General features: G+C 43.2%; 1 protein-coding gene across 1 annotated transcript in view; it reads left to right on the top strand.

Moving 5' to 3' along the window:
- DNAH10 (dynein axonemal heavy chain 10) overlaps nucleotides 1-20,265 on the top strand; it is a 952,322-nt gene that overhangs the window by 116,141 nt on the left and 815,916 nt on the right. Inside the window, 5 exon segments of the mRNA XM_029571350.1 lie at nucleotides 3,835-3,992; nucleotides 4,594-4,824; nucleotides 4,951-5,141; nucleotides 5,247-5,445; nucleotides 10,952-11,146. Of these exon segments, the coding sequence (XP_029427210.1) occupies nucleotides 3,835-3,992; nucleotides 4,594-4,824; nucleotides 4,951-5,141; nucleotides 5,247-5,445; nucleotides 10,952-11,146 (974 nt within the window).

A 20,265-nucleotide genomic window follows, 5' to 3' on the forward strand; every position in this document is an offset into this window, starting at 1 on the left:
GGAGACCACCAAAGAAAGACATGGCTGACTGCCGCTCTCTGCTGCCTTTGTCTCTCCCACAACGCTGGCACGGCTCCCTCTCTGCTTGCATGTAGGCCTCCATGCTCGGCCTACTTCCAATACCACAAGCTGTCCGGGTCTTCCCTAGATGCACACATGCCCCTTCCTTCCTCTCTTAAAGGGAAAGTGGCTGGAACAGGAGAGCGGCGCCCACAGATGACATCACCGTTGGGGCACCATAAAAGGTCTCAGCTGCAGTAGTCCCTTGCCTCAGCAATAGGTCGACTCCATTGGAGAAGCGCTTTGCCATTGCATTCCTGGTTCCTGTTTCCTGCTCTTTGCTTCCTGATTCCACTGTGTGTCATTCCTGAGTTCCAGTTTCCTGTTCCTGTTTCTTTGGCACACTGGTTTGTCCTTTGATTTCTTGTCTTCGTTGTCAGTCTTCCCTTCTTCTGTCTTCAATTTCTCATCTTGCTTCTGTGATCCCTCATCCTCCTGCCTCCTCTTTGTACCTCATCTCATTGGATTGGACATCTGGCTTTGACCTTGGATTGGACCTTGATGCTGCTTGACCTCTGCCTGCCTCTGACCACAGTCCTTTTACTATTATTGATTTATTGATTGATTGATTGATTTATAATTTTTATATACCGAAATTCTTACATTAAAATGCAAATCATCCGGTTTACATAAAACAGAAAAAGCAGGAAAAAATATTTCCATAGTCAAATACAGCGAACATTTATAATAAAATTGTTAACAAAGGCATAAGGTAGGAACTTGAAAAAAAGGTTACTTAACAGAAAACATAAAAGACAAAATATTAAATGAAGCACAAAGAGTTGCACGAAGGGGTGCACAAAGGGGAGAGCCCCTTTGTTGCGCCCCTTCGGCGCGCGGCGCGCAGTGCCTGATGGTGAGGCGCTTTTCAACCGCCGCCGGAGCTCACAGTGACGTCGGGGGAGGGGCGTGGTCACACATTGCAGTCACCCATTTCCCTCACCTCCTGATGATAGTTCCGTTTCTTTTTTATTGTACTCAACCTGCCTCAACCACTGCCTGAATCTCAATTCTGAGTGAACTCTGCCCACCTCTGCCCACAACCTGAATCTGACTTCGTTTGCCTGCTGCCTGTCCCGACCACTGCTTGATCTGACTCCGCCTTCTTCACTGTGCTGGCCTGCAACCTCTTCTACGCGATGGATCTTCATCTCCACAGAGGCCCACGTCTAAGTCCAGCTGGCCCCGGTTCCCAAGGGCTCAATCCAAGAGAACAAGGGCTGGTATTGGTGAAATTCCAGTTGGGCTTCTGCTCCAGCCAGCTCCGCCTACCGACGGTGGGGACCTGCATGTTGCATCAACTCCACCTCAGCCTAAGAGTCCACTTCTGCAACATCCATTTGAGCCTTTGAGACTGTCGATGAGGATTTAACTTTAAAGACTTTTTCAAATGGCTATTACTTTAGCCAGATGAATTCTGAAATTGCAGTCTTTGTCATGTCAATCACCTTTTTTAAGGTTTACTAGAGATTTGGTTATTTTGAGGCCAGTTCCTTCTTTTCTACCAAAGGTGGTTTTCATTTTTCATATCAATCAAAGGCTTCTATTGGTAGATGGTTAAAGAATGCAATTTCCTAGGCCTATATGTTACAAGGAAGACACATGCCAGAAATAATTAGGGATTCAAAAAAAGACCTGTTATATGGATGTCAATAATCTGAGTGTACCTTCATACGATGCTGTAAAAAAATACGGCTATCGTGACTGTGAAGCCTATGTGTAGGCTTTAAAAATCATTAGGTACCCCAGTGTTGGAATGCAAACTTTTGTAGTGCTCACTGTCCACTGTGCAATTGTTGCTAAAATGATCACGTGGATACTGTTGCAATATTCACTTATCTCAAAATTGTAGTCGGTCTTGCCTCAGCCGACATCCTGATGTTTCGGAGGCTGGCTCCTTCTTCAAGGGCTGGATATGCGCAAGAGAGACCGGTATTCCAGTGAAACATTAGATGTTGTGACAGTGAATTTGATTACTGTGCCAGCAATGTTCAACTTGTTAAGTTTGTTTAGCGGTCTGTGAAGCTCCGTGAAAAACAAGCGGCTGCTCCCACGACTCTGTGCTGGCGCACTGGAATACCGGTCTCTCTTGCGCATATCCAGCCCTTGAAGAAGGAGCCAGCCTCCGAAACATCAGGATGTCGGCTGAGGCAAGACCGACTACAATTTTGAGATAAGTGAATATTGCAACAGTATCCACGTGATCATTTTAGCAACAATTGCACAGTGGACAGTGAGCACTACAAAAGTTTGCATTCCAACACTGGGGTACCTAATGATTTTTAAAGCCTACACATAGGCTTCACAGTCACGATAGCCGTATTTTTTTACAGCATCGTATGAAGGTACACTCAGATTATTGACATCCATATAACAGGTCTTTTTTTGAATTCATAATTTTTTCATGTTATATTGTTTGGGTTTATAAATTTAGAAATAATTAGGGCCCATTTATCCTGAGCTGAAAAAGGTGCAGTAAGTCCAGTTTTAAAAGGGGGACTGTAAACCACCCACCCTTAGATGGGCTTTAGTGGAGCAGAAGGAAGAGGAAGGAGAAATTATGCCTTAACCTGTTAATCAAACTCAACCTAAAGATAAATTTTTTAAACAAAAGAAAATTACTCGATAGGATACCAGTGACTCTATTCCATCTATGAGGGACTGGATATATCTAAGCTGGACTCCACGGGTGCCACAGGGATTTTCCCCATCAAAAACTGTGTTAGTTGAGGGGGATCAAAAAATACATAGGTATTATTAAGATATTTTACCATACATTCACATGGGAACTTCAGGAACCCCCCCCCCCCCCCAATTAACAAGACCTGTAGTCTCAATAGGAGGAATGCTTTCCTCCTCCTCTGGGTCTCACGAGGGACGTCCGGGAATACTCTAACTGGACTTTAGTTAGAGAGAAGAATAAGAGATTGTATGTTTGATATTTGCTTTAAATAATGTATTTAACTTAACTCTCTATAATTTTCTGTTCAAGATTTTTGTCTTGATATTATTGTAAAATGCATAAATTAAAAAAAAATCTGTATTTACTGTTTAACTGAGTTTTCTTCTTTCATTGGCATTTACTGTGACAGTGCAAGCGAAATTCCTAATTAAGATGGAATTAAGACTTGCAATAATTTATTTTATATTTTCATATGCATTTTTTAAATTGTTTAGTTTTTGCATTTTGTTTTTGGCAGTCAAGTGTTTAAAGTTTATAATATTTATATTTTTTTTATCTTTGACAGTATACCTAGTATACTGGCTAGATGTGTTGTATTCATGACATACATACAAGTGATGTCATTATAAAAAAAAATAAATTAGAACTCTGTCTCCAAATACTGGATGAGAGGATATAACCCATAGGTTCTAGACCGGTAAAGGAAATTAACGGGGAAATCATAATTTCTCCTTTTGAATAAAATGCCAGAAACATGACTCTAAATTTTAGCCTGCTATTGTAGAAATATTATTTTAACAATTTGTTACCCTCACAAGTTAAAAAGACAAGCTTGGAAGTTCAGTTCCCAGCACAGACAAGTCATTTCTTTATGCAGTTTTGATATCAATTTACCTAAAGATCTTACTTTCAATCTGCAGATTTGACATGCATGTTTCCTAACAGCTTATGAATATGTTAAATTTAAAAAAGCAACTCTATGTATCCTGAAACAGATGCTTAGGTGGATTGGTTGTATAATTTCTATAGAACATTTAGTGCTATTCAAAAGGAGATGTTTAATTCATATTTCCCAATTTATTTTAATGTAGGAGAGATTAAATTGGAAATGCCATTTACAGATCGAGATTTAGACATGATTCAAGTTGCTAAAGACTCATTCATGGTTGAAAAATTGGGGCAGAGTGTTATGAATTGGCAAATAAAGATATCCACAGCTATTGAAGAACAGCTGAGTAGAAAAGCACAGGTAATATTAAGTCTGTTGCATAAATTCACATTTAACTTTACAACAAATACTTATGACATTTAATAGCAGTAAGCTTTAACAAGTTCATTCAAATGTATAGACTCAGATATTCAAGATGTTAAATTATAACAGATGGTGGCTTGGAAAATAATTATTGTTTTTCTCTCCCCCCCCCCCCAGTATTAAGCATATTTTAAAAAGCTATTATAATGGAGGGCTGTATTCTGTAAGGGGGTTTTCACATTCTCTGTATGTACCGGATCAGTCCAGACTCTCTGGACTGATCCTTGGTACTACAGGAACGAAAATTATCGACGGTAAGACCTAATTTTCTTTTTTTTTTACACCAGTGGGAGAAATTTTCCTGACTATTTTGTAGTTTAGTAGAGCTCTGAATGATTACAATGTTTATGTATGTGTAGGTCTATAATGCAGCATTGTCTATTTCATTTTTAATTATATTTTTTATATTCATTTTCAGATTGGCTTTGTATTTTCTTATTGAATGTTTTCTGTGCTGCTTAGCTTTCTTATTTGGAAGGCAGTTTAAAATCTAAATAATAAATATATTCTACAAATATTTGATTCTTTTTATCCTCAGGGCTTCGGTCCATTAGCAGAAATTGATTTTTGGCGGGAAAGGAATGCCACAATGAGTGCTCTCAGTGAGCAACTGAAATTGCCCTTAGTGAAAACAGTCTTGGATATTGTAGGGAATGATGACCCGGTAGTCATCCAAAATCTAGATTTGGTTATAACTGAACTCACCAAATACCACGTGGAAGCTGCAGATAACGTGCGATTTCTCTCCACCCTGGAGCGCCACTTGAAGGTCAGTTTTTATCTGCTATTTTCAAAAGCCTTAACCTGCGACAGCTTAGAAATATGCGTTGTGGGCCAAATCTAACTTGTCAGACCAATGTTGAGTTTTACTGAATTGTAATGTTTATTTGTTTAGAATTTAACCCATGGTACTGGGTTTAATATTGTCCTGGATACAATTCCATCACTGATGAATGCCTTGAGAATGGTGTGGATTATCTCACGACATTACAACAAAGATGAAAGGATGGTGCCTCTTATGGAACGAATTGCCTGGGAAATAGCGGAGAGGGTCTGCAGAGTTCTCAACATCCGTACTTTGTTTAAGTATGTAGCACAGGTTAAATCTACAAGCTTTGTTGAAGATTATCATTTCATCTGGTTAATAAACTCGAAAGGTCATCTTATTATTTCTTCTGACCTGGTTAACAGGGAAAACAAAGAATACGCAAAGAACAAGACCCTGGAAGCCAAACATACCCTTCAATTATGGAAAACTTCTTATTATGATGTTCGGGAGCAAATTGAAGCTTCAGGGAGGGACCAACGATGGGAATTCGATAAAAAACGTCTGTTTAATAAAACAGATTATTTGGCTGCAATCTGTCAAGATCTTTTTGATATCTTGCAGGTAACGAAGTTTAACTTTTTTTTCTTTATATGAAATCTTGAGGCTCTGTAAGGAAGATATTAATAAGGACAAAGGATTTTTGGGGGGCAATTTTCAAAACCATATGAGCAGGTGCAACGTCCATGAGTGCTTTTACTTACATATTTTGTACCAATTTTCAAAAGAAAACTATGCATATTCTTTCTCTTGAAAAATTTCCCAGGGATAAAGTACCCATAGAAATTTGCATCTGCTTTTCTTGCTGATATTTTTCCTGGCAAAAGCGATGTGCGTAGTTTTGAAAATACAAAATGATGAATTCTGTCTGCTGAACTTAATCCCACCCTGGGATTACCTCCACAAGAATGCAAATAAGAGTACATGCACTTCTACCTGTACACAGAGTGGGTAATTTTCAAAAAGCCCTTTTCCCTGTACGTGCCCGGATCAGTCCAGACTCCTGGGCTTTGCCTCCCCTTCAGCAGATGGAGATAGAGAAGTTTTAACGGACTCCGTCCTATATCCCTGAGGTGCCACCTAGAGTCTGTCAGTATTTTTCTGTTTCCAGCAGTAGCCACGCGGGTTAAGGAGCTCTCTGGAGGTTCCTAACAGGAATCTTCCTCACAGAACTTCATTCAAAAATTTTCAAAAACTTCTACCCCATAGGGGTCCCCCTATCGATATCCATACTCCGCGGTCGAAAGGTAGGGTTTTACCCTGGTTGCGGTCAATTCCCGTTGAGTTATCCCTTCGGGGCCTACCAGCCATCGACCGCACCATGGCTAAATGTTTGTCGGAGCCATGGCGTCGGGTTTTCGTCGGTGTCCCGACTGTACTCAGACAGTGTCCATCACTGACCCGCATGGGGTCTGTGTTATGTGTTTGGGGTCTGGCCACGATGTCCTAACTTGCACCAAATGTGCCCAAATGACACCGAAGGGCCGTAAGGCCCTTTAGAGAAAATGGACTTTTTCTTTCAATTAAAAACCCTGACTCCATTGATAGCTTCGACATCATCCGAGCCGGTGCCATCGACCTCTCGTCAGCACCGGGATACCGCTGCTGTTCGACTGGTGTCGACAAGTCCAAAAGTGTCGATAGCCTCCTTGCCTCCTCAGGAAAGGACCGAGGAGAACATCGTGAAAAGCGTTGACACCGGCTTCGGAAGGCTCAGTCTGTCGATCCAGGCAAGTCCTAGGCATCGACATCAATAGAGCCACCGACAAAGAAGCCCCATCCAGAAAAGGCCCCATCCTCTTCTGTGACCGGGTCACCGAGGCATTCCCCACCTTCAGTGGTGTTGGGATCTGATATTCCAACTTCTCTGGTGGACCCTCAGGCTATGCCAGTGCTGCCTCTTACTCCAGTGCTGGGGTTCCATGCCCCACGTTTCTGCGAGGAATTGGATCAGATGATCCAAGAGGCCATCAGTAAAGCACTTCAGGGCTTCCATCCTCCATCAACGCTAGTACCGGTTCCCGAGCTGGTCACCGATCCGATTCCCATAGCGCTTGCACTGCTACTGGGTAGACTGGATGCGCTGATTGGTGCCCTGCCTCCATTGGAACCGAGAGCACCTGTGAGTCCAGTACCTTCTACACCGATTCCATTATCATCGGATGATGAAGAAACACAGATTCCCATCCCCCGTCTGTGATTTTACCACCGATTCTTCCATCGATGTCACCGGTCCCTTCGGTGCCTCCTTCAATGCCATCGGTGCCTCCATCGATGCCGTCAATGCCTAGGCCTGGTCCTTCAGGATTAGCACCCTTTCTTCCTGCTGGAGACCCACTAGGTGCTGGAGATCAGCCCTACAATCCGTGGACCGATGATTCATCCCAGGATACAGATGATCTACCATCAGAGCCCTCTCCCCCAGATGAAAGACGACATTCTCCACCAGAAGATCTGTCTTTTATCAATTTCATCAAGGAAATGTCTGAAACCATTCCTTTCCAACTTCAGACAGAAGAGGACTGTAGGCACAAGATGTTGGAAGTACTCCAATTTCTTGATGCTCCTAAGGAAATCATGTCCATACCTATTCATGAAATCCTTCTTGATCTCCTGAAAAGAAACTGGGAATACCCATGTTTCATCCCACCTGTCATCCGCAAGACAGATGCCATATACCTACAGTACCTGAATGTAAACCGGTGTGATATCTCAATTGAGATCAAATGTCGGTATATAAAAACAATAAATAAAATAAATAAATAAACATAACTGGTGAAGTCAGCTCCTGGGTTCCAGAAGTCTCAGTTGGATCATCATTCTGTGGTTGTTGAATCAGCCCAGAAGAAGGCATGACATTCAAAACCTCATTCCTCCATACCTCCAGGAAAGGAACAAAAATCCCTGGATGCTTTTGGCAGGCGTGTCTTCATCACTCCATAAGTGTACCAAGTCACACAGTGGCATAGAAGCCCCCAAAGCCAAACGCCTTCTCCAGTCCTTTTTCTGTCAGGTGGACAGTTCAGATACGGACGGGGTGGATGAGGGCGAGTCTTATGAATTTGTTGCCAGAAGATGTGGTTAGTGCAGTTAGTGTAGCTGGGTTCAAAAAAGGTTTGGATAAGTTCTTGGAGGGAGAAGTCCATTATCTGCTATTAATCAAGTTTACTTAGGGAATAGCCACTGCTATTAATTGTATCAGTAGTATGGGATCTTCTTAGTTTTTGGGTACTTGCCAGGTTCTTGTGGCCTGGTTTGGCCTCTGTTGGAAACAAGATACTGGGCTTGATGGACCGTTGGTCTGACCCAGCATGGCAATTTCTTATGTTCTCCTCTGTAAGTCCCTGGTGAGGGACCAGATGCGGATCAGGATCACCAGCTCCAGCCGGCCAAGCCAGTAGATGCACCTTAGAAGGTTTCTGGCTCTTTAAAATAAAAAAAGAAAAAAAAAAAAAAGAAAATTTACTTGAGATTGTGAAAACAGCTGCAGAAGGCGCAGCAAGTTCCTTTGAGCCTCCCAGAGAGTTGGCAGGTCCTGGTGGGACCATCCCTCCTAGTATCAGAGGCAAAAGGGCAGGGGGTTGAAGACCCGGGGACTGCTACAGCCGGTGGGTGATACCGGGGAGCCTGGCTCACTTACCTGTGGCAGGCAGCTCAGCACAGCCTTCGGAGCACTGTGGGGGGAAAAAAAAAAAGGTAAAAGTGAGTTTTTTTCTGGTTGGCTGGTCCAGCGTTCTCTCCAGCTCCTCTCTGCCTGCCTTACCACTGAGTTTTGGCTCGCACGAATGCCCCTGCCGCCTGGTCTATTTTTGGTGCGCTTACCTCAGCTGATCGGAGCTAAATTTAGCCCGAGGCAATGCCTTGTGTTGTGGCCTGCTCCGCGTGCGGCAGCACATGCACCCGCCTCTCTAGAGCCGGCATCTGTGCAGATTGTGTCTCAGGAGGTGAAGGGACCTCGGGGAGGTCCGCTGAAGGGAATCTCGATGGCAGCTGCAGTTCTTCGTGGCGCCCGGAGCCTGGGAGGCTTACAGCTTGTGGGAAACAAACACAATATTCCCTTTCGGGAATGGTAAAAACAGTGAACAGATAAACCATTCAGCGAAAAGATTTTATTGTAGCATTTGCAAATGGGTACACACAAAAGCTGACACCAGCATGTTGTCAGGATTGCAGGCATACTGGTTATTTATATAGAGGGTCTTATATACTTTTTTTAGTTCCTCTTTTAAGACTTGCGGTTAACTTGTTTTTCTGTGTCCTAGTACATTTGGGGGGCCTTAAGGGGGAGGCTAGGAGAAAAGGGGGGGAGGAAGGAGGGGGCCTGTTGCTTTTTCTATACTTCCCTAAATCTGTTGGGAAAAAAAAGAAGGGGGGAGTATGGGGGCTGCTTTTTACATTTTCTTTCTTAATGCCTTTTTAAATATTGAGGTTACATTAGCTATCCTCCAGTCTTCAGGTACAATGGATGATTGTAACCTATCATTAAAATCATCCATTGTACCTGAAGACTGGAGGATAGCTAATGTAACCCCAATATTTAAAAAGGGCTCCAGGGGCGATCCGGGAAACTACAGACTGGTTAGCCTGACCTCAGTGCCAGGAAAAATAGTGGAAAGTGTTCTAAACATCAAAATCACAGAACATATAGAAAGACATGGTTTAATGGAACAAAATCAGCATGGCTTTACCCAAGGCAAGTCTTGCCTCACAAATCTGCTTCACTTTTTTGAAGGAGTTAATAAACATGTGGATAAAGGTGAAACGGGAGATATAGTATACTTGGATTTTCAGAAGGCATTTGACAAAGTTCCTCATGAGAGGCTTCTAGGAAAAGTAAAAAGTCATGGGATAGGTGGCGATGTCCTTTCGTGGATTGCAAACTGGCTAAAAGACAGGAAACAGAGAGTAGGATTAAATGGACAATTTTCTCAGTGGAAGGGAGTGGACAGTGGAGTGCCTCAGGGATCTGTATTGGGACCCTTACTTTTCAATATATTTATAAATGATCTGGAAAGAAATATGACGAGTGAGATAATCAGATTTGCAGATGATACAAAATTGTTCAGAGTAGTTAAATTACAAGCAGGAAGACCTTGTGAGACTGGAAAATTGGGCATCCAAATGGCAGATGAAATTTAATGTGGATAAGTGCAAGGTGATGCATATAGGGAAAAATAACCCATGCTCTAGTTACACAATGTTAGGTTCCATATTAGGTGCTACAACCCAAGAAAGAGATCTAGGCGTCATAGTGGATAACACATTGAAATCGTCGGTACAGTGTGCTGCGGCAGTCAAAAAAAGCAAAAAGAATGTTGGGAATTATTAGAAAGGGAATGGTGAATAAAACGGAAAATGTCATAATGCCTCTGTTTCGCTCCATGGTGAGACCGCACCTTGAATACTGTGTACAGTTCTGGTCGCTGCATCTAAAAAAAGATATAGTTGCGATAGAGAAGGTACAGAGAAGGGCTACCAAAATGATAAGGGGAATGGAACAGCTCCTCTATGAGGAAAGACTAAAGAGGTTAGGACTTTTCAGCTTGGAGAAGAGACGACTGAGGGGTGATATGATAGAGGTGTTTAAAATCATGAGAGTTCTAGAATGGGTAGATGTGAATCGGTTATTTACTCTTTCAGATAATAGAAAGACTAGGGGGCACTCCATGAAGTTAGCATGTAGCACATTTAAAACTAATTGGAGAAAGTTCTTTCACTCAATGCACAATTAAACTCTGGAATTTGTTGCCAGAGGATGTGGTTAGTGCAGTTAGTATAACTATGTTTAAAAAAGGATTGGATAAGTTCTTGAAGGAGAAGTCCATTACCTGCTATTAATTAAGTTGACTTAGAAAATAGCCTTCTATTACTAGCAACGGTAACCTGGAATAGACTTAGTTTTTGGGTACTTGCCAGGTTCTTATGGCCTGGATTGGCCATTGTTGGAAACAGGATGCTGGGCTTGATGGACCCTTGGTCTGACCCAGTATGGCATTTTCTTATGTTCTTATGTTCTTATTTATTTGAATGCATGTTAATGGTATTCTTTACATTTGTATAAAATCAACAGATTCTTGAAGAGTTTTACAATATATTTGGCCCTGAACTGAAAGCTGTCACAGGGGATCCTAAGCGGATTGATGATGTTCTACGAAGGGTTGATGGCCTTGTTAGTCCTATGGAAACATTGGAGTTTGATCCTTTTAATATGGCATATTCATTACAATGGAAGTCTGTTATGGCAAAGATTAAAGCTGAAGTTGTGGTAAGAATTTTATTTTAATGAATGCTAGTTTCTTTAATCTATAGAATATAGATGTATGAAAAGCAGTTTGAGTGTATACCTGAAAGGTACTTATAATGTAGGCCTCACGGCAAAGGCAAGTCTCAGGGGAGAGATCATGAATAGGACAATTTTCAAAAGCCAGATAAGACCTGTTTGAAAATTGGCCATCCTTAACTGGCTAAAAGAATACATGGGGTTAAGAGGAGGCATTCCCAGGGGCATGTTGTGGGCAGGATTAGGAACAAGCATGCAGACATTGCATTTTCAAATCCACACGTACTAGTTCCCAGTCTAATTTATCCCACACAGAAAGCAGTCTAATTTATCCCGCACAGAAAGGGGAAAGTATAAATGGATTTCCTCCATAGACCAGCATAACAAACAAGCCACGCAATATGGGGGTGATGTTATCTAATCGTGCCGAGTTGGCCTGTGTTTTCTCCTAGCCCAGAAACCGAGTCCCTTCTTGGCCTGTGTGGGAACTCCCATTCTAGCATTGCTGTGCGCCCCCTCTCAATCTTATTTTGACCACTTTGTAGACACAGGCTCAGAAGGGACTCAGTTTCTGAGCAATGCTCTCTCATGTCAGCTGTATTTAAAAAAAAAAAAAAAAAAAAAAAAAAAAAAGTCTAAACTTTTCACATTCCGACAAATAACACCTATATCTGTTTCCAAATCTTCCTTAGAGAAGAAGGGCAAAAGCCTGTTTAAATCTTGTGGTAGATGCCATCATAAGTTGGCTTCAGCAGACCAAGATGACTGGTGCCTTAGATGTCTAGGCCCAAATTATGATAGCTTGTCTTGTGGCTTCTGTGGCAGAATGTCACAGAGGACGCTAGTATATCGTGAACCATCATGACCCGTATATCACTTAAAGGCTCTTTGGAGCTAAACATCATAAAAAGAGGGAACCAACCCCATCTTCAGAAACTTCAGCTTCAAAAAAGTCTTGTGATAGATCTTCGCCAAAGCCCTTTGCCTGGATCTCCTGCACCAAAGTATCAAGGCAAAACGGTCCAAATAAAAAAAATGCGTAGAGCCATCGGCGCCAAAAGATGTCGGCGTAGATACATCCAAGCACAAAGAAAATGGCACAGACAACATTGCAAAGGTAAATGGCACCAAGTTAATGGCACAGATAATCATCGGTGCTGAGAACCACAACTTCATTGGTGCAGACAGAACAGTGCCAACAAACTGAAAGAAAATGGCATAGGAACTAAAAAAAGCTCAAACATACTACAGAATCTGCCTCTAAACCATGTTGTGACATCCCCTGTTTGAACCAGACAGGCTAATTTTTAAATGAGCGCACGTGCATAACTGTGTGCGAACAGAGATACACTTGAATTGAGGTGGCCGCTTTAGGCGGCAAAAGTTTGGGATGGCAGAAAGAGCCACACCCAAAATACCCCTGCAGCAGTCACCTTACTTTGCCTTTCAACTCTTGCATCTAATTGGTGCTTGATAAAAAGCTGGCAGGAAGACTTCTGTGGCAGTGCGTAAAAATGATGTGCTGGTGGGGTTCCCATTCCCCACAAGCAAGATTATCACCTGTGCATTGCCGGCACTTAAAAATGACATGTTTGCAGAGTTCCTACTCCGCACCAGCAAAATTACTACCTGCACGGTGCTAGAACTTCAAAATGACGTGCTGACAAGGTTCCCACACCTTACCAGCAAGACTACCACCCGAGCAGCGCCAGCACCTGAATATGACATCATGATGGGGTTCCCATTCTCCTCCAGCAAGAAGACGACCCATGGGATTCTTCTGATGTTATCCTGCTGATAGGAGGAAGAAATACAGGCCCGGGAATGGGGAAATCCAAAGGGAGGAAGGGGAAAAGGGGTGTGAATGAATGAGGAGCTAAGATAAGGGAGGTGAACGACTGGAAGAGAAGAAAAGGAAGTTGGAGGGAAGGGGAGTAAGCGAGAGAGTGCTTGTGTGCAAGAGAGAGTGCATGTGTGTGTATATGAGAGCATGTGTGTGAGAGAGAAGAAAGTTTGTGCTCCCCCCACTATAAACCCATGATATTCTCAGGATGACTGGAAATCAAAAGTTCACAGGTATGGCGTGCAGGAATTTTTTATTCTTATTAATGTTGATTATTGGGTGTTATTTAATGTTCTGCTGTTTTTAAATATTTTATTGGTTTCTGGGAAATATTTCAACATTTGTATGAGTTTATCAGATGTTTCTCCTAGGACAAGCAGGATGGTAGTCCTCATACATGGGTGATATCATCGGATGGAGCCTAGCACGGAAAACGTAAGTCAAAGTTTCTAGAACTTTGACTAGGCACACCTAGCATGCCCAGCATACGCTATACCACGCATCCATGCGGGGTCACTCTTCAGTCTCTTTTTGTGTAGAGCTGTTGCCTCGCGGTGAAGTGAACTCATGTCTTTTCTTTGGAAATTGCCTCTGAAAACTTTTCCACTGATGATTTACGGGGTTTTTGTATTTTCTCCGACGTGGGTCCCTCTTCAGTTCCCTTTAGCTTTTCAGTCAGGGTTTTCGTCAGTTCAGGAAGTTTATTTTCGCTTCTGTTCCCACTGTGGTGGCAGTGCTTCGGTGCGTGGTGGCAGTTCCTTGGCGCCGCTGACTGTCACTTGCCATCAGACTACTGTAACACACTTTTCCTAGGATTACCATATACCACAATCAGGCCACTGCAAATACTACAGAACTCAGCTGCCAGAATACTTACTGGAAAAGGCAGGAGAGATCATATCACCCAAACACTTGCAGATTTACACTGGCTCCCATTAGAACAAAGAGTGCAATTCAAAACACTATGCACAATTCATAAACTAATAAATGATGAAAATGCTGACTGGCTAAATACTGCACTACGATTACATGTCCCTCAAAGGAATCTCAGGTTGGCCAATAAAGCACTGCTAACCATACCCTCAGTCAAAACAGCAAAATTGACCCAAGTTAGAGAGAGAGCACTATCTTTGGCAGGACCATTATTATGGAACACATTACCACTTGAACTAAGACTAATGAAAGAATTAAAACTCTTCAAAAAAAAAGCTTAAAAACTTGGCTTTTCAAAAACGCATTTCACAGTAAAGACACTGAATAACAACAAATAAATACAGCTGAAAGTCACCTATATATATAAAAAAGTAGAATTGATTATTTTATTATTTTACTCATAATTAAATATTAAATTAAAAACAGTATACACATATATGATTATCCCAACAATCATATAAATGGTAACCCAACCCACTTCTCATTTAGAGTATATTATTGCACTAAGTAACCGTAAATATTGGCACACTATGGATAACTTAGAAACCAAACCTATTTCGTGCCTAAATGTAAATCGTTGTGATGGTACATTACTAAATGACGGTATAGAAAAGTTTTAAAATAAATAAATAAATCATTGCCTGTTGTTTTTCCCCTTTCTGTTCGTATCGGCTTGGCCTTATCCGGTTTCCGTCAATGCCCCCAGTGTCCACGAACTATGTCCCATCACGTGCTCGACTCAACAAGATGGAAAAGCTCTGCGGGTCGAGGAAGTTTGAGCTATCGGCATAGTCGGACACCAATGAATGAGCCACACCGATGGACACTGAGCCATCAACATTGGCAGAGCCTTTGGTCCTGTCAATGCCACTGGCGGATAGGGGCACCAGGACCAGCCCATATCTGTTTCTTCCAGGTCAAGGACATTGGGTTCATCGTCATCGACCTCGGTACCAAGGAAAGACTGGGCCGAGCACCAAGTGAAGCCAAGGATACACCAGCAACAGTCGCCTTCGATGCATGGCGCATGACATGATGCCCTCAAAACAATCCCATGGCAAGGAGTGCCCATCTTCCATCAATGCCGGGGTTCCACGATGGTCTCCACTGATCCTGATGTCAGTTGCTCATCCACCTCTGGGTTCTGAGGAAGATTTGGCCACCCCACTTGCCTCCCAGCCTGTTTTGGCATCTGCAACTTTCAAGGAGGAGTTAGAGTACAGAATCCAGCTTGCAGCTGAGCGGGCCCTGCGGGACATCGAGCCAGTAGTACCAACAGTGCTGATACCTGTGCTCTCCCTGCTAGAACTACTGCTGGAACGGTTCAATGTGCTCATCGGTGTGTTACCGACCCAGTTGGCGTTGGTTACCAGGAGGCGTTCGATGCCCGACAGGGTACAGATGCTTCCTTTGACTGATCCGGTGCTCGTTGCTGGTTCTTCCTCTGAAGAAACTCCATCAAAGCTGATAGAGGCATAGAGGCTTGCAGTCCCCCCGTCCAGCTTGCCAGGGCTGACGCCGGTGGCACTGATGCCGATGCCTCTGGATGAAGGCTGAGCACCTAGGGCCCTGTCTCCTGTGGATTACAGTGAGGATGGGGCCCCGGATGACCCCTGGCAGGATGACTCTGCAGAATCCTTCTGTGAAGACAGATGGTTTCCTCTCAGAACAGTCTCCTCCAGAGGAATGAAGGAGGACTTCTTGAAAGGACCTGACCTTTGCAGGTTTTGTGAAGGCAATGGCTGAGGCCATCCCTTTTCAGTTGATGAGGAGGAGGACACCAGGCACAAGATGATGGCAATCCTCCAGTTTGTGGAGGCTTCGGAAGAGATTGTGGTGGTCCCAGTGCACAAGATCTTTTAAGGAGTTTCTGCTGAGATCTGGGAGCACCCCCTCACATTACTTCCCGTAAACAAGAAGGTGATTTCGTTGTCCAACAGGCTACCAGATTCAGAAAGCGTCAGCTGTCACACCAGTCGGTAGTGGTTGAATCCGCTCTCAAGAGGGCCAAGCTCTTTCGGACCCATGCCTCAGCGTCCCTGGGGAAGGATCATAGAGTGATCTTGGGAGGAAGGTGTTCCAGGGGGCCATGCTTATTGCTCGTGTCACCTTCTACCAGCTCTACATGAGCCAATACTCATGCAACCTCTGGAAGCAGGTGCAGGAGGCGGAAGAATGGCTGCCTCAACAGCAGCAAGACAGCTCTTATTGCTGATGTGTCAGGCCTGGAGTGTGGAAAACATGAGGTTCACTCAACCTACGATGTTTTCAAGACAGCAGTGAGAGTCTCTGCAGCGGCACCCACAGAATGGCATGGCTGCGGGCTTCAGATCTCTGACCGGAGGTACAGGAAAGACTTGCTGACCTGCCGTGTACAGGAGAGAATCTCTTGGGAGATCAGGTGAGGCCCAGCAATTGCAAATGATCTTTTCAACAATTCTCTAATTGTTAATAAAGACTGAAAAAACATGCAGTTAACTACTTGAACAAGAGCTGAAACAATTCACAGAAGTCATGAATGACCAGAAGAATATAGAAGACATATCAGATGTTCAATATATGACTCATTTGACCCATCATCCAGTTTCAACTTCAGGAACAGTAGCAAGAAGGTTAGCATGGATTTGGATTTTCTGTTGCCTGCCTCAATCCCTGCTCGGAACTTGGATTGGTTTGTCTGTTGCCTGCTCGACCCTTTCTTGGACTTGGATTTCGATTGTCTGCTGCCTGCTTCGAGCCTTGCTTGGACTCTGGATTTGGTTTGCCTGCTGCCTGCCTCCTGAATTCCTTTCAGGATCAAGGTCAGTTCAGACCTCGACCCCTGACAACATCCTTCAGTCTCTGGTCAGCCTTCAGATTGGAGGTAAGACTGTTACTCTATTCTATTAGGATCTACAAATCATAACAGTTTGCCTAGGCCATGGATCCAGTAGATCTAACAGCCTTACAAGCTATCCTGGGTCTGGCTTCTCAGGTACAACAACAACAAGGAGTTTTGGACCAAGTGAGAGTTCTGGAAAGACAAGAGCCCATATGGATACTCTTGCCATAGCTACCCCACCGCCGTCTCTGGCTACCCCCTCACCTAGTGCTGTTCTTTGCTTGCCTCCTCCTCCTCCTCATTTCAATGGAGATCCACAACAATGCAGGGAATTTATTATCTAGTGTAAAATGCATTTCTCACTCCAAGCACCGCTATTTCCCTCCAACAAAACAAAAGTTACGTTCATTCTTTCGCTACTGGAGGGTCCAGCTTTAGTGTGGGCATCCCCGCTATGGGAGCGAGATGATCTGTTACTGGATTACCTAGATCAATTCCTTAAAAACTTTCACCTAGTTTTTTGATAAACTGAGATGTTTGGCTTCCGTGGCTTCTGATTTGCTACAAATTCGGCAGGGTTCTCGTTCAGTGGGGGAGTATGCAGTGCAATTTCGAACCTTAGCTGCTGAACTTTGCTGGGGAGAGGATAGCTCACAGCCATTTCCGCCAGGGATTATCAGAATCCATTAAGGATGAATTGGCAAGGCTAGATCTCCTGGACTCCTTGGACGAATTAATCCGTTTGGTAATTCGTCTGGATATTCGCTTTCAGGGAAGGTCTTGAGAAAGAACCGCTCTTGAGAAAGAGGTCTTGAGAAAGAATCGTCTGGTGCATTTAGCATCTTCCTTTCAACATCCTCTCCTCACCACCAAACCTCAGGAAGCACGACCTGTCACCGAGAAACCCAATCAAATAGACTGGGTCAGGATCTCTTCCGAGGAGTGTCAATGATGACAACAAATAATCTTTGCTTATTTTGTGCAGGAGCTGGACATTATGCTGTAGCTTGTCCTCTGAAACCGGGAAACTCTCGAACCTAGGATTGGTGGCAGAGGCCTCCCTGTGTCATGCGATCCCTTCTGCGCAGATCTTAATTCCTGTGAGTCTTTCTACAGTTAAAAATGTCATACATCTGCAGGCCTTTTTAGACACCAGAACTTTATTGAAGAAAGCATTGTTCAGCAATATCAGATTCCTACGGAACCACTAAAAGTGGCTCTCACCAAGAGAAAGTTTGTCTGTATGTGCTACTATCTGCGGTAAACCAGATACCCTGGGTCTGCCATGTTTGAAGTTACATCAATCTCATTAGATTGCACAAATAAGGGATATTCTCACTTTTTTACAGTGTGGTTTGGATAAAGTTTTAGCATTAAACTCCCTCCTTCCTCCCCTCACACACCCCCCTCCCCCCCCCCCCCCCACCAATCACCAACCAACTTACACTTCAAAATGCCCAACCCCCTCCCCCTCCCATGCCTGTCTACTCTGAAACAACTATCAACTCAAAATATCAACCCCCCTCCCCCCAGGAATGTCCCACAGACTCAAGCCATATTTTGAAACCCAATTAATGCAGAATGTTAAGCGTCTATATACCTAAATGATCGTGAGATAGTTATCCTTTACTAGCTTGTTAAATTATTCTCCCCCTGTTATGTTCTCCCAGTTCCACACCCTGTTACAATGTAACCCATTTAACTCGTTCCATGTAAACCGATGTGATAGCATATGTTGAATGTCGGTATATAAAAACAAACAAATAAATAAATAAATTCTTTGAAGGTTCAAATAGCTGCCATTGTTTGCTTTCGGGGGCAAATTAATATGAGTTTGATTTCTTCCCATAGGGATATTTCCCATTTTCTAAGTGGGGTGAAACATACACATTCTCCTATTAGATCTTTTTTTCCTCATTGGAGTTTAAATATAGTTTTGCAAGCGTTAACTAAACCTTCTTTTGAGCCTTTAAGTCAAGCTACTATAAAGGATTTAACTTTTAAAACAGTCTTTTTGGTAGCAATTACTTCTGCAAGGTGAATTTCTGAGTTACAGGCCTTGCATGTCAATCCCCTTTCTTGAGATTTACAAAAAATTTGGTTATTTTGAGGCCAGTTCCTTCTTTTCTACCTAAGGTAGTAGAAGGACTAGGGGGCATTCCTTGAAGTTAGCAAGTAGCACATTTAAGGCTAATCGGAGAAAATTCTTTTTTCACTCAACGCACAATTAAGCTCTGGAATTTGTTGCCAGAGGATGTGGTTAGTGCAGTTAGTATAGCTGGGTTCAAAAAAACGTTTGGATAAGTTCTTGGAGGAGAAAGTCCATTAACTGCTATAATCAAGTTTACTTAGGAAATAGCCACTGCTATTAATTGCATCAGTAGCAAGGGATCTTCTTGGTGTTTGGGTACTTGCCAGGTTCTTGTGGCCTAGTTTGGCCTCTGTTGGTAACAGGATGCTGGGCTTGATGGACTCTTGGTCTGACCCAGCATCCCAGCATGGCAGTTTCTTATGTTTTTATGTTCTTATGCTTTTCATATTAATGTTTTGTTCTACCTGCTTTTTCTTTTCTTTTTTTTTTTATTATCAGTTTATACCTTTTACAAGCATAATCTATCTGCTTTTAACAAGAAGGAGTGTAAGGAAGATTTGGACTCATTAACATTTCTGGATGTTAAGAGATGCTTAGCTTTACCTTGAGAAAACTAAGGATTTTTGTAAGTCTGAGAGATTGTTTGTTCTTTATTGTGGACCATGAAAGGGAGAATTTGCTTCAAAGACTTCGATTGCTAGATGGTTAAAAAATGCCATTTCTTCAGCTTATTTATTGCAGGGTAGCATGTTACCTAAAATTATTAAGGTCCATTCAACACGGGCACAGGCTTCATCGTGGACCGAAAGAAGCTCAGTAAGACTAGTGGAGATTTATAAAGCAACACATGGACTTCTTTCGGGTCATTTGCAAGGCATTATAGGTTGGATCTTCTCACTAGACATGATACCATTTTTGGATCTTCAGTGCCTGCCTGGGGGGTCTGTATGTGTGAGTGAAAATGAATGGGTACCTGCCTGGGTACCTGCCTGTGTGTGTGCGATAATGAATAGGTGCCTGGCTGGGGGGGAGAGAGGGTCTTAGAAGGTCTGCGTATGAGAATTTGTGGGTGTGTATGAGAGCATGTATGTATGTGATTGGGACAGTGCATGTGTGAAAATGAACATGGGAGTATGTGTGTGTGAGAGAGAGAGGATAAAGTTTGTGTGCTCCCCTAATCCTTGACAATCTCAGTGTGATTGGAAAGTAAGGGTAGGTTTTATAACATGCATGCCCCGGCGCACGGATATTTTAAAATTAGGTGACTGGCGCAAGGGGGGGACGGGACTTTTTTGCACCTTCTGCGCGGTGACGCAGTAGGGCCTTCCTCAGTTCCCTCCCAGTCCACTCCAATTAAGCAGCGGACTGGGAGGGAACCTACCTACCCCCCTACCTACCCCCCTACCTAAACTCCT

Source organism: Rhinatrema bivittatum, chromosome 11, assembly GCF_901001135.1.
Source record: "Rhinatrema bivittatum chromosome 11, aRhiBiv1.1, whole genome shotgun sequence".
In the NCBI taxonomy this organism is placed as follows: Eukaryota; Metazoa; Chordata; class Amphibia; order Gymnophiona; family Rhinatrematidae; genus Rhinatrema; species Rhinatrema bivittatum.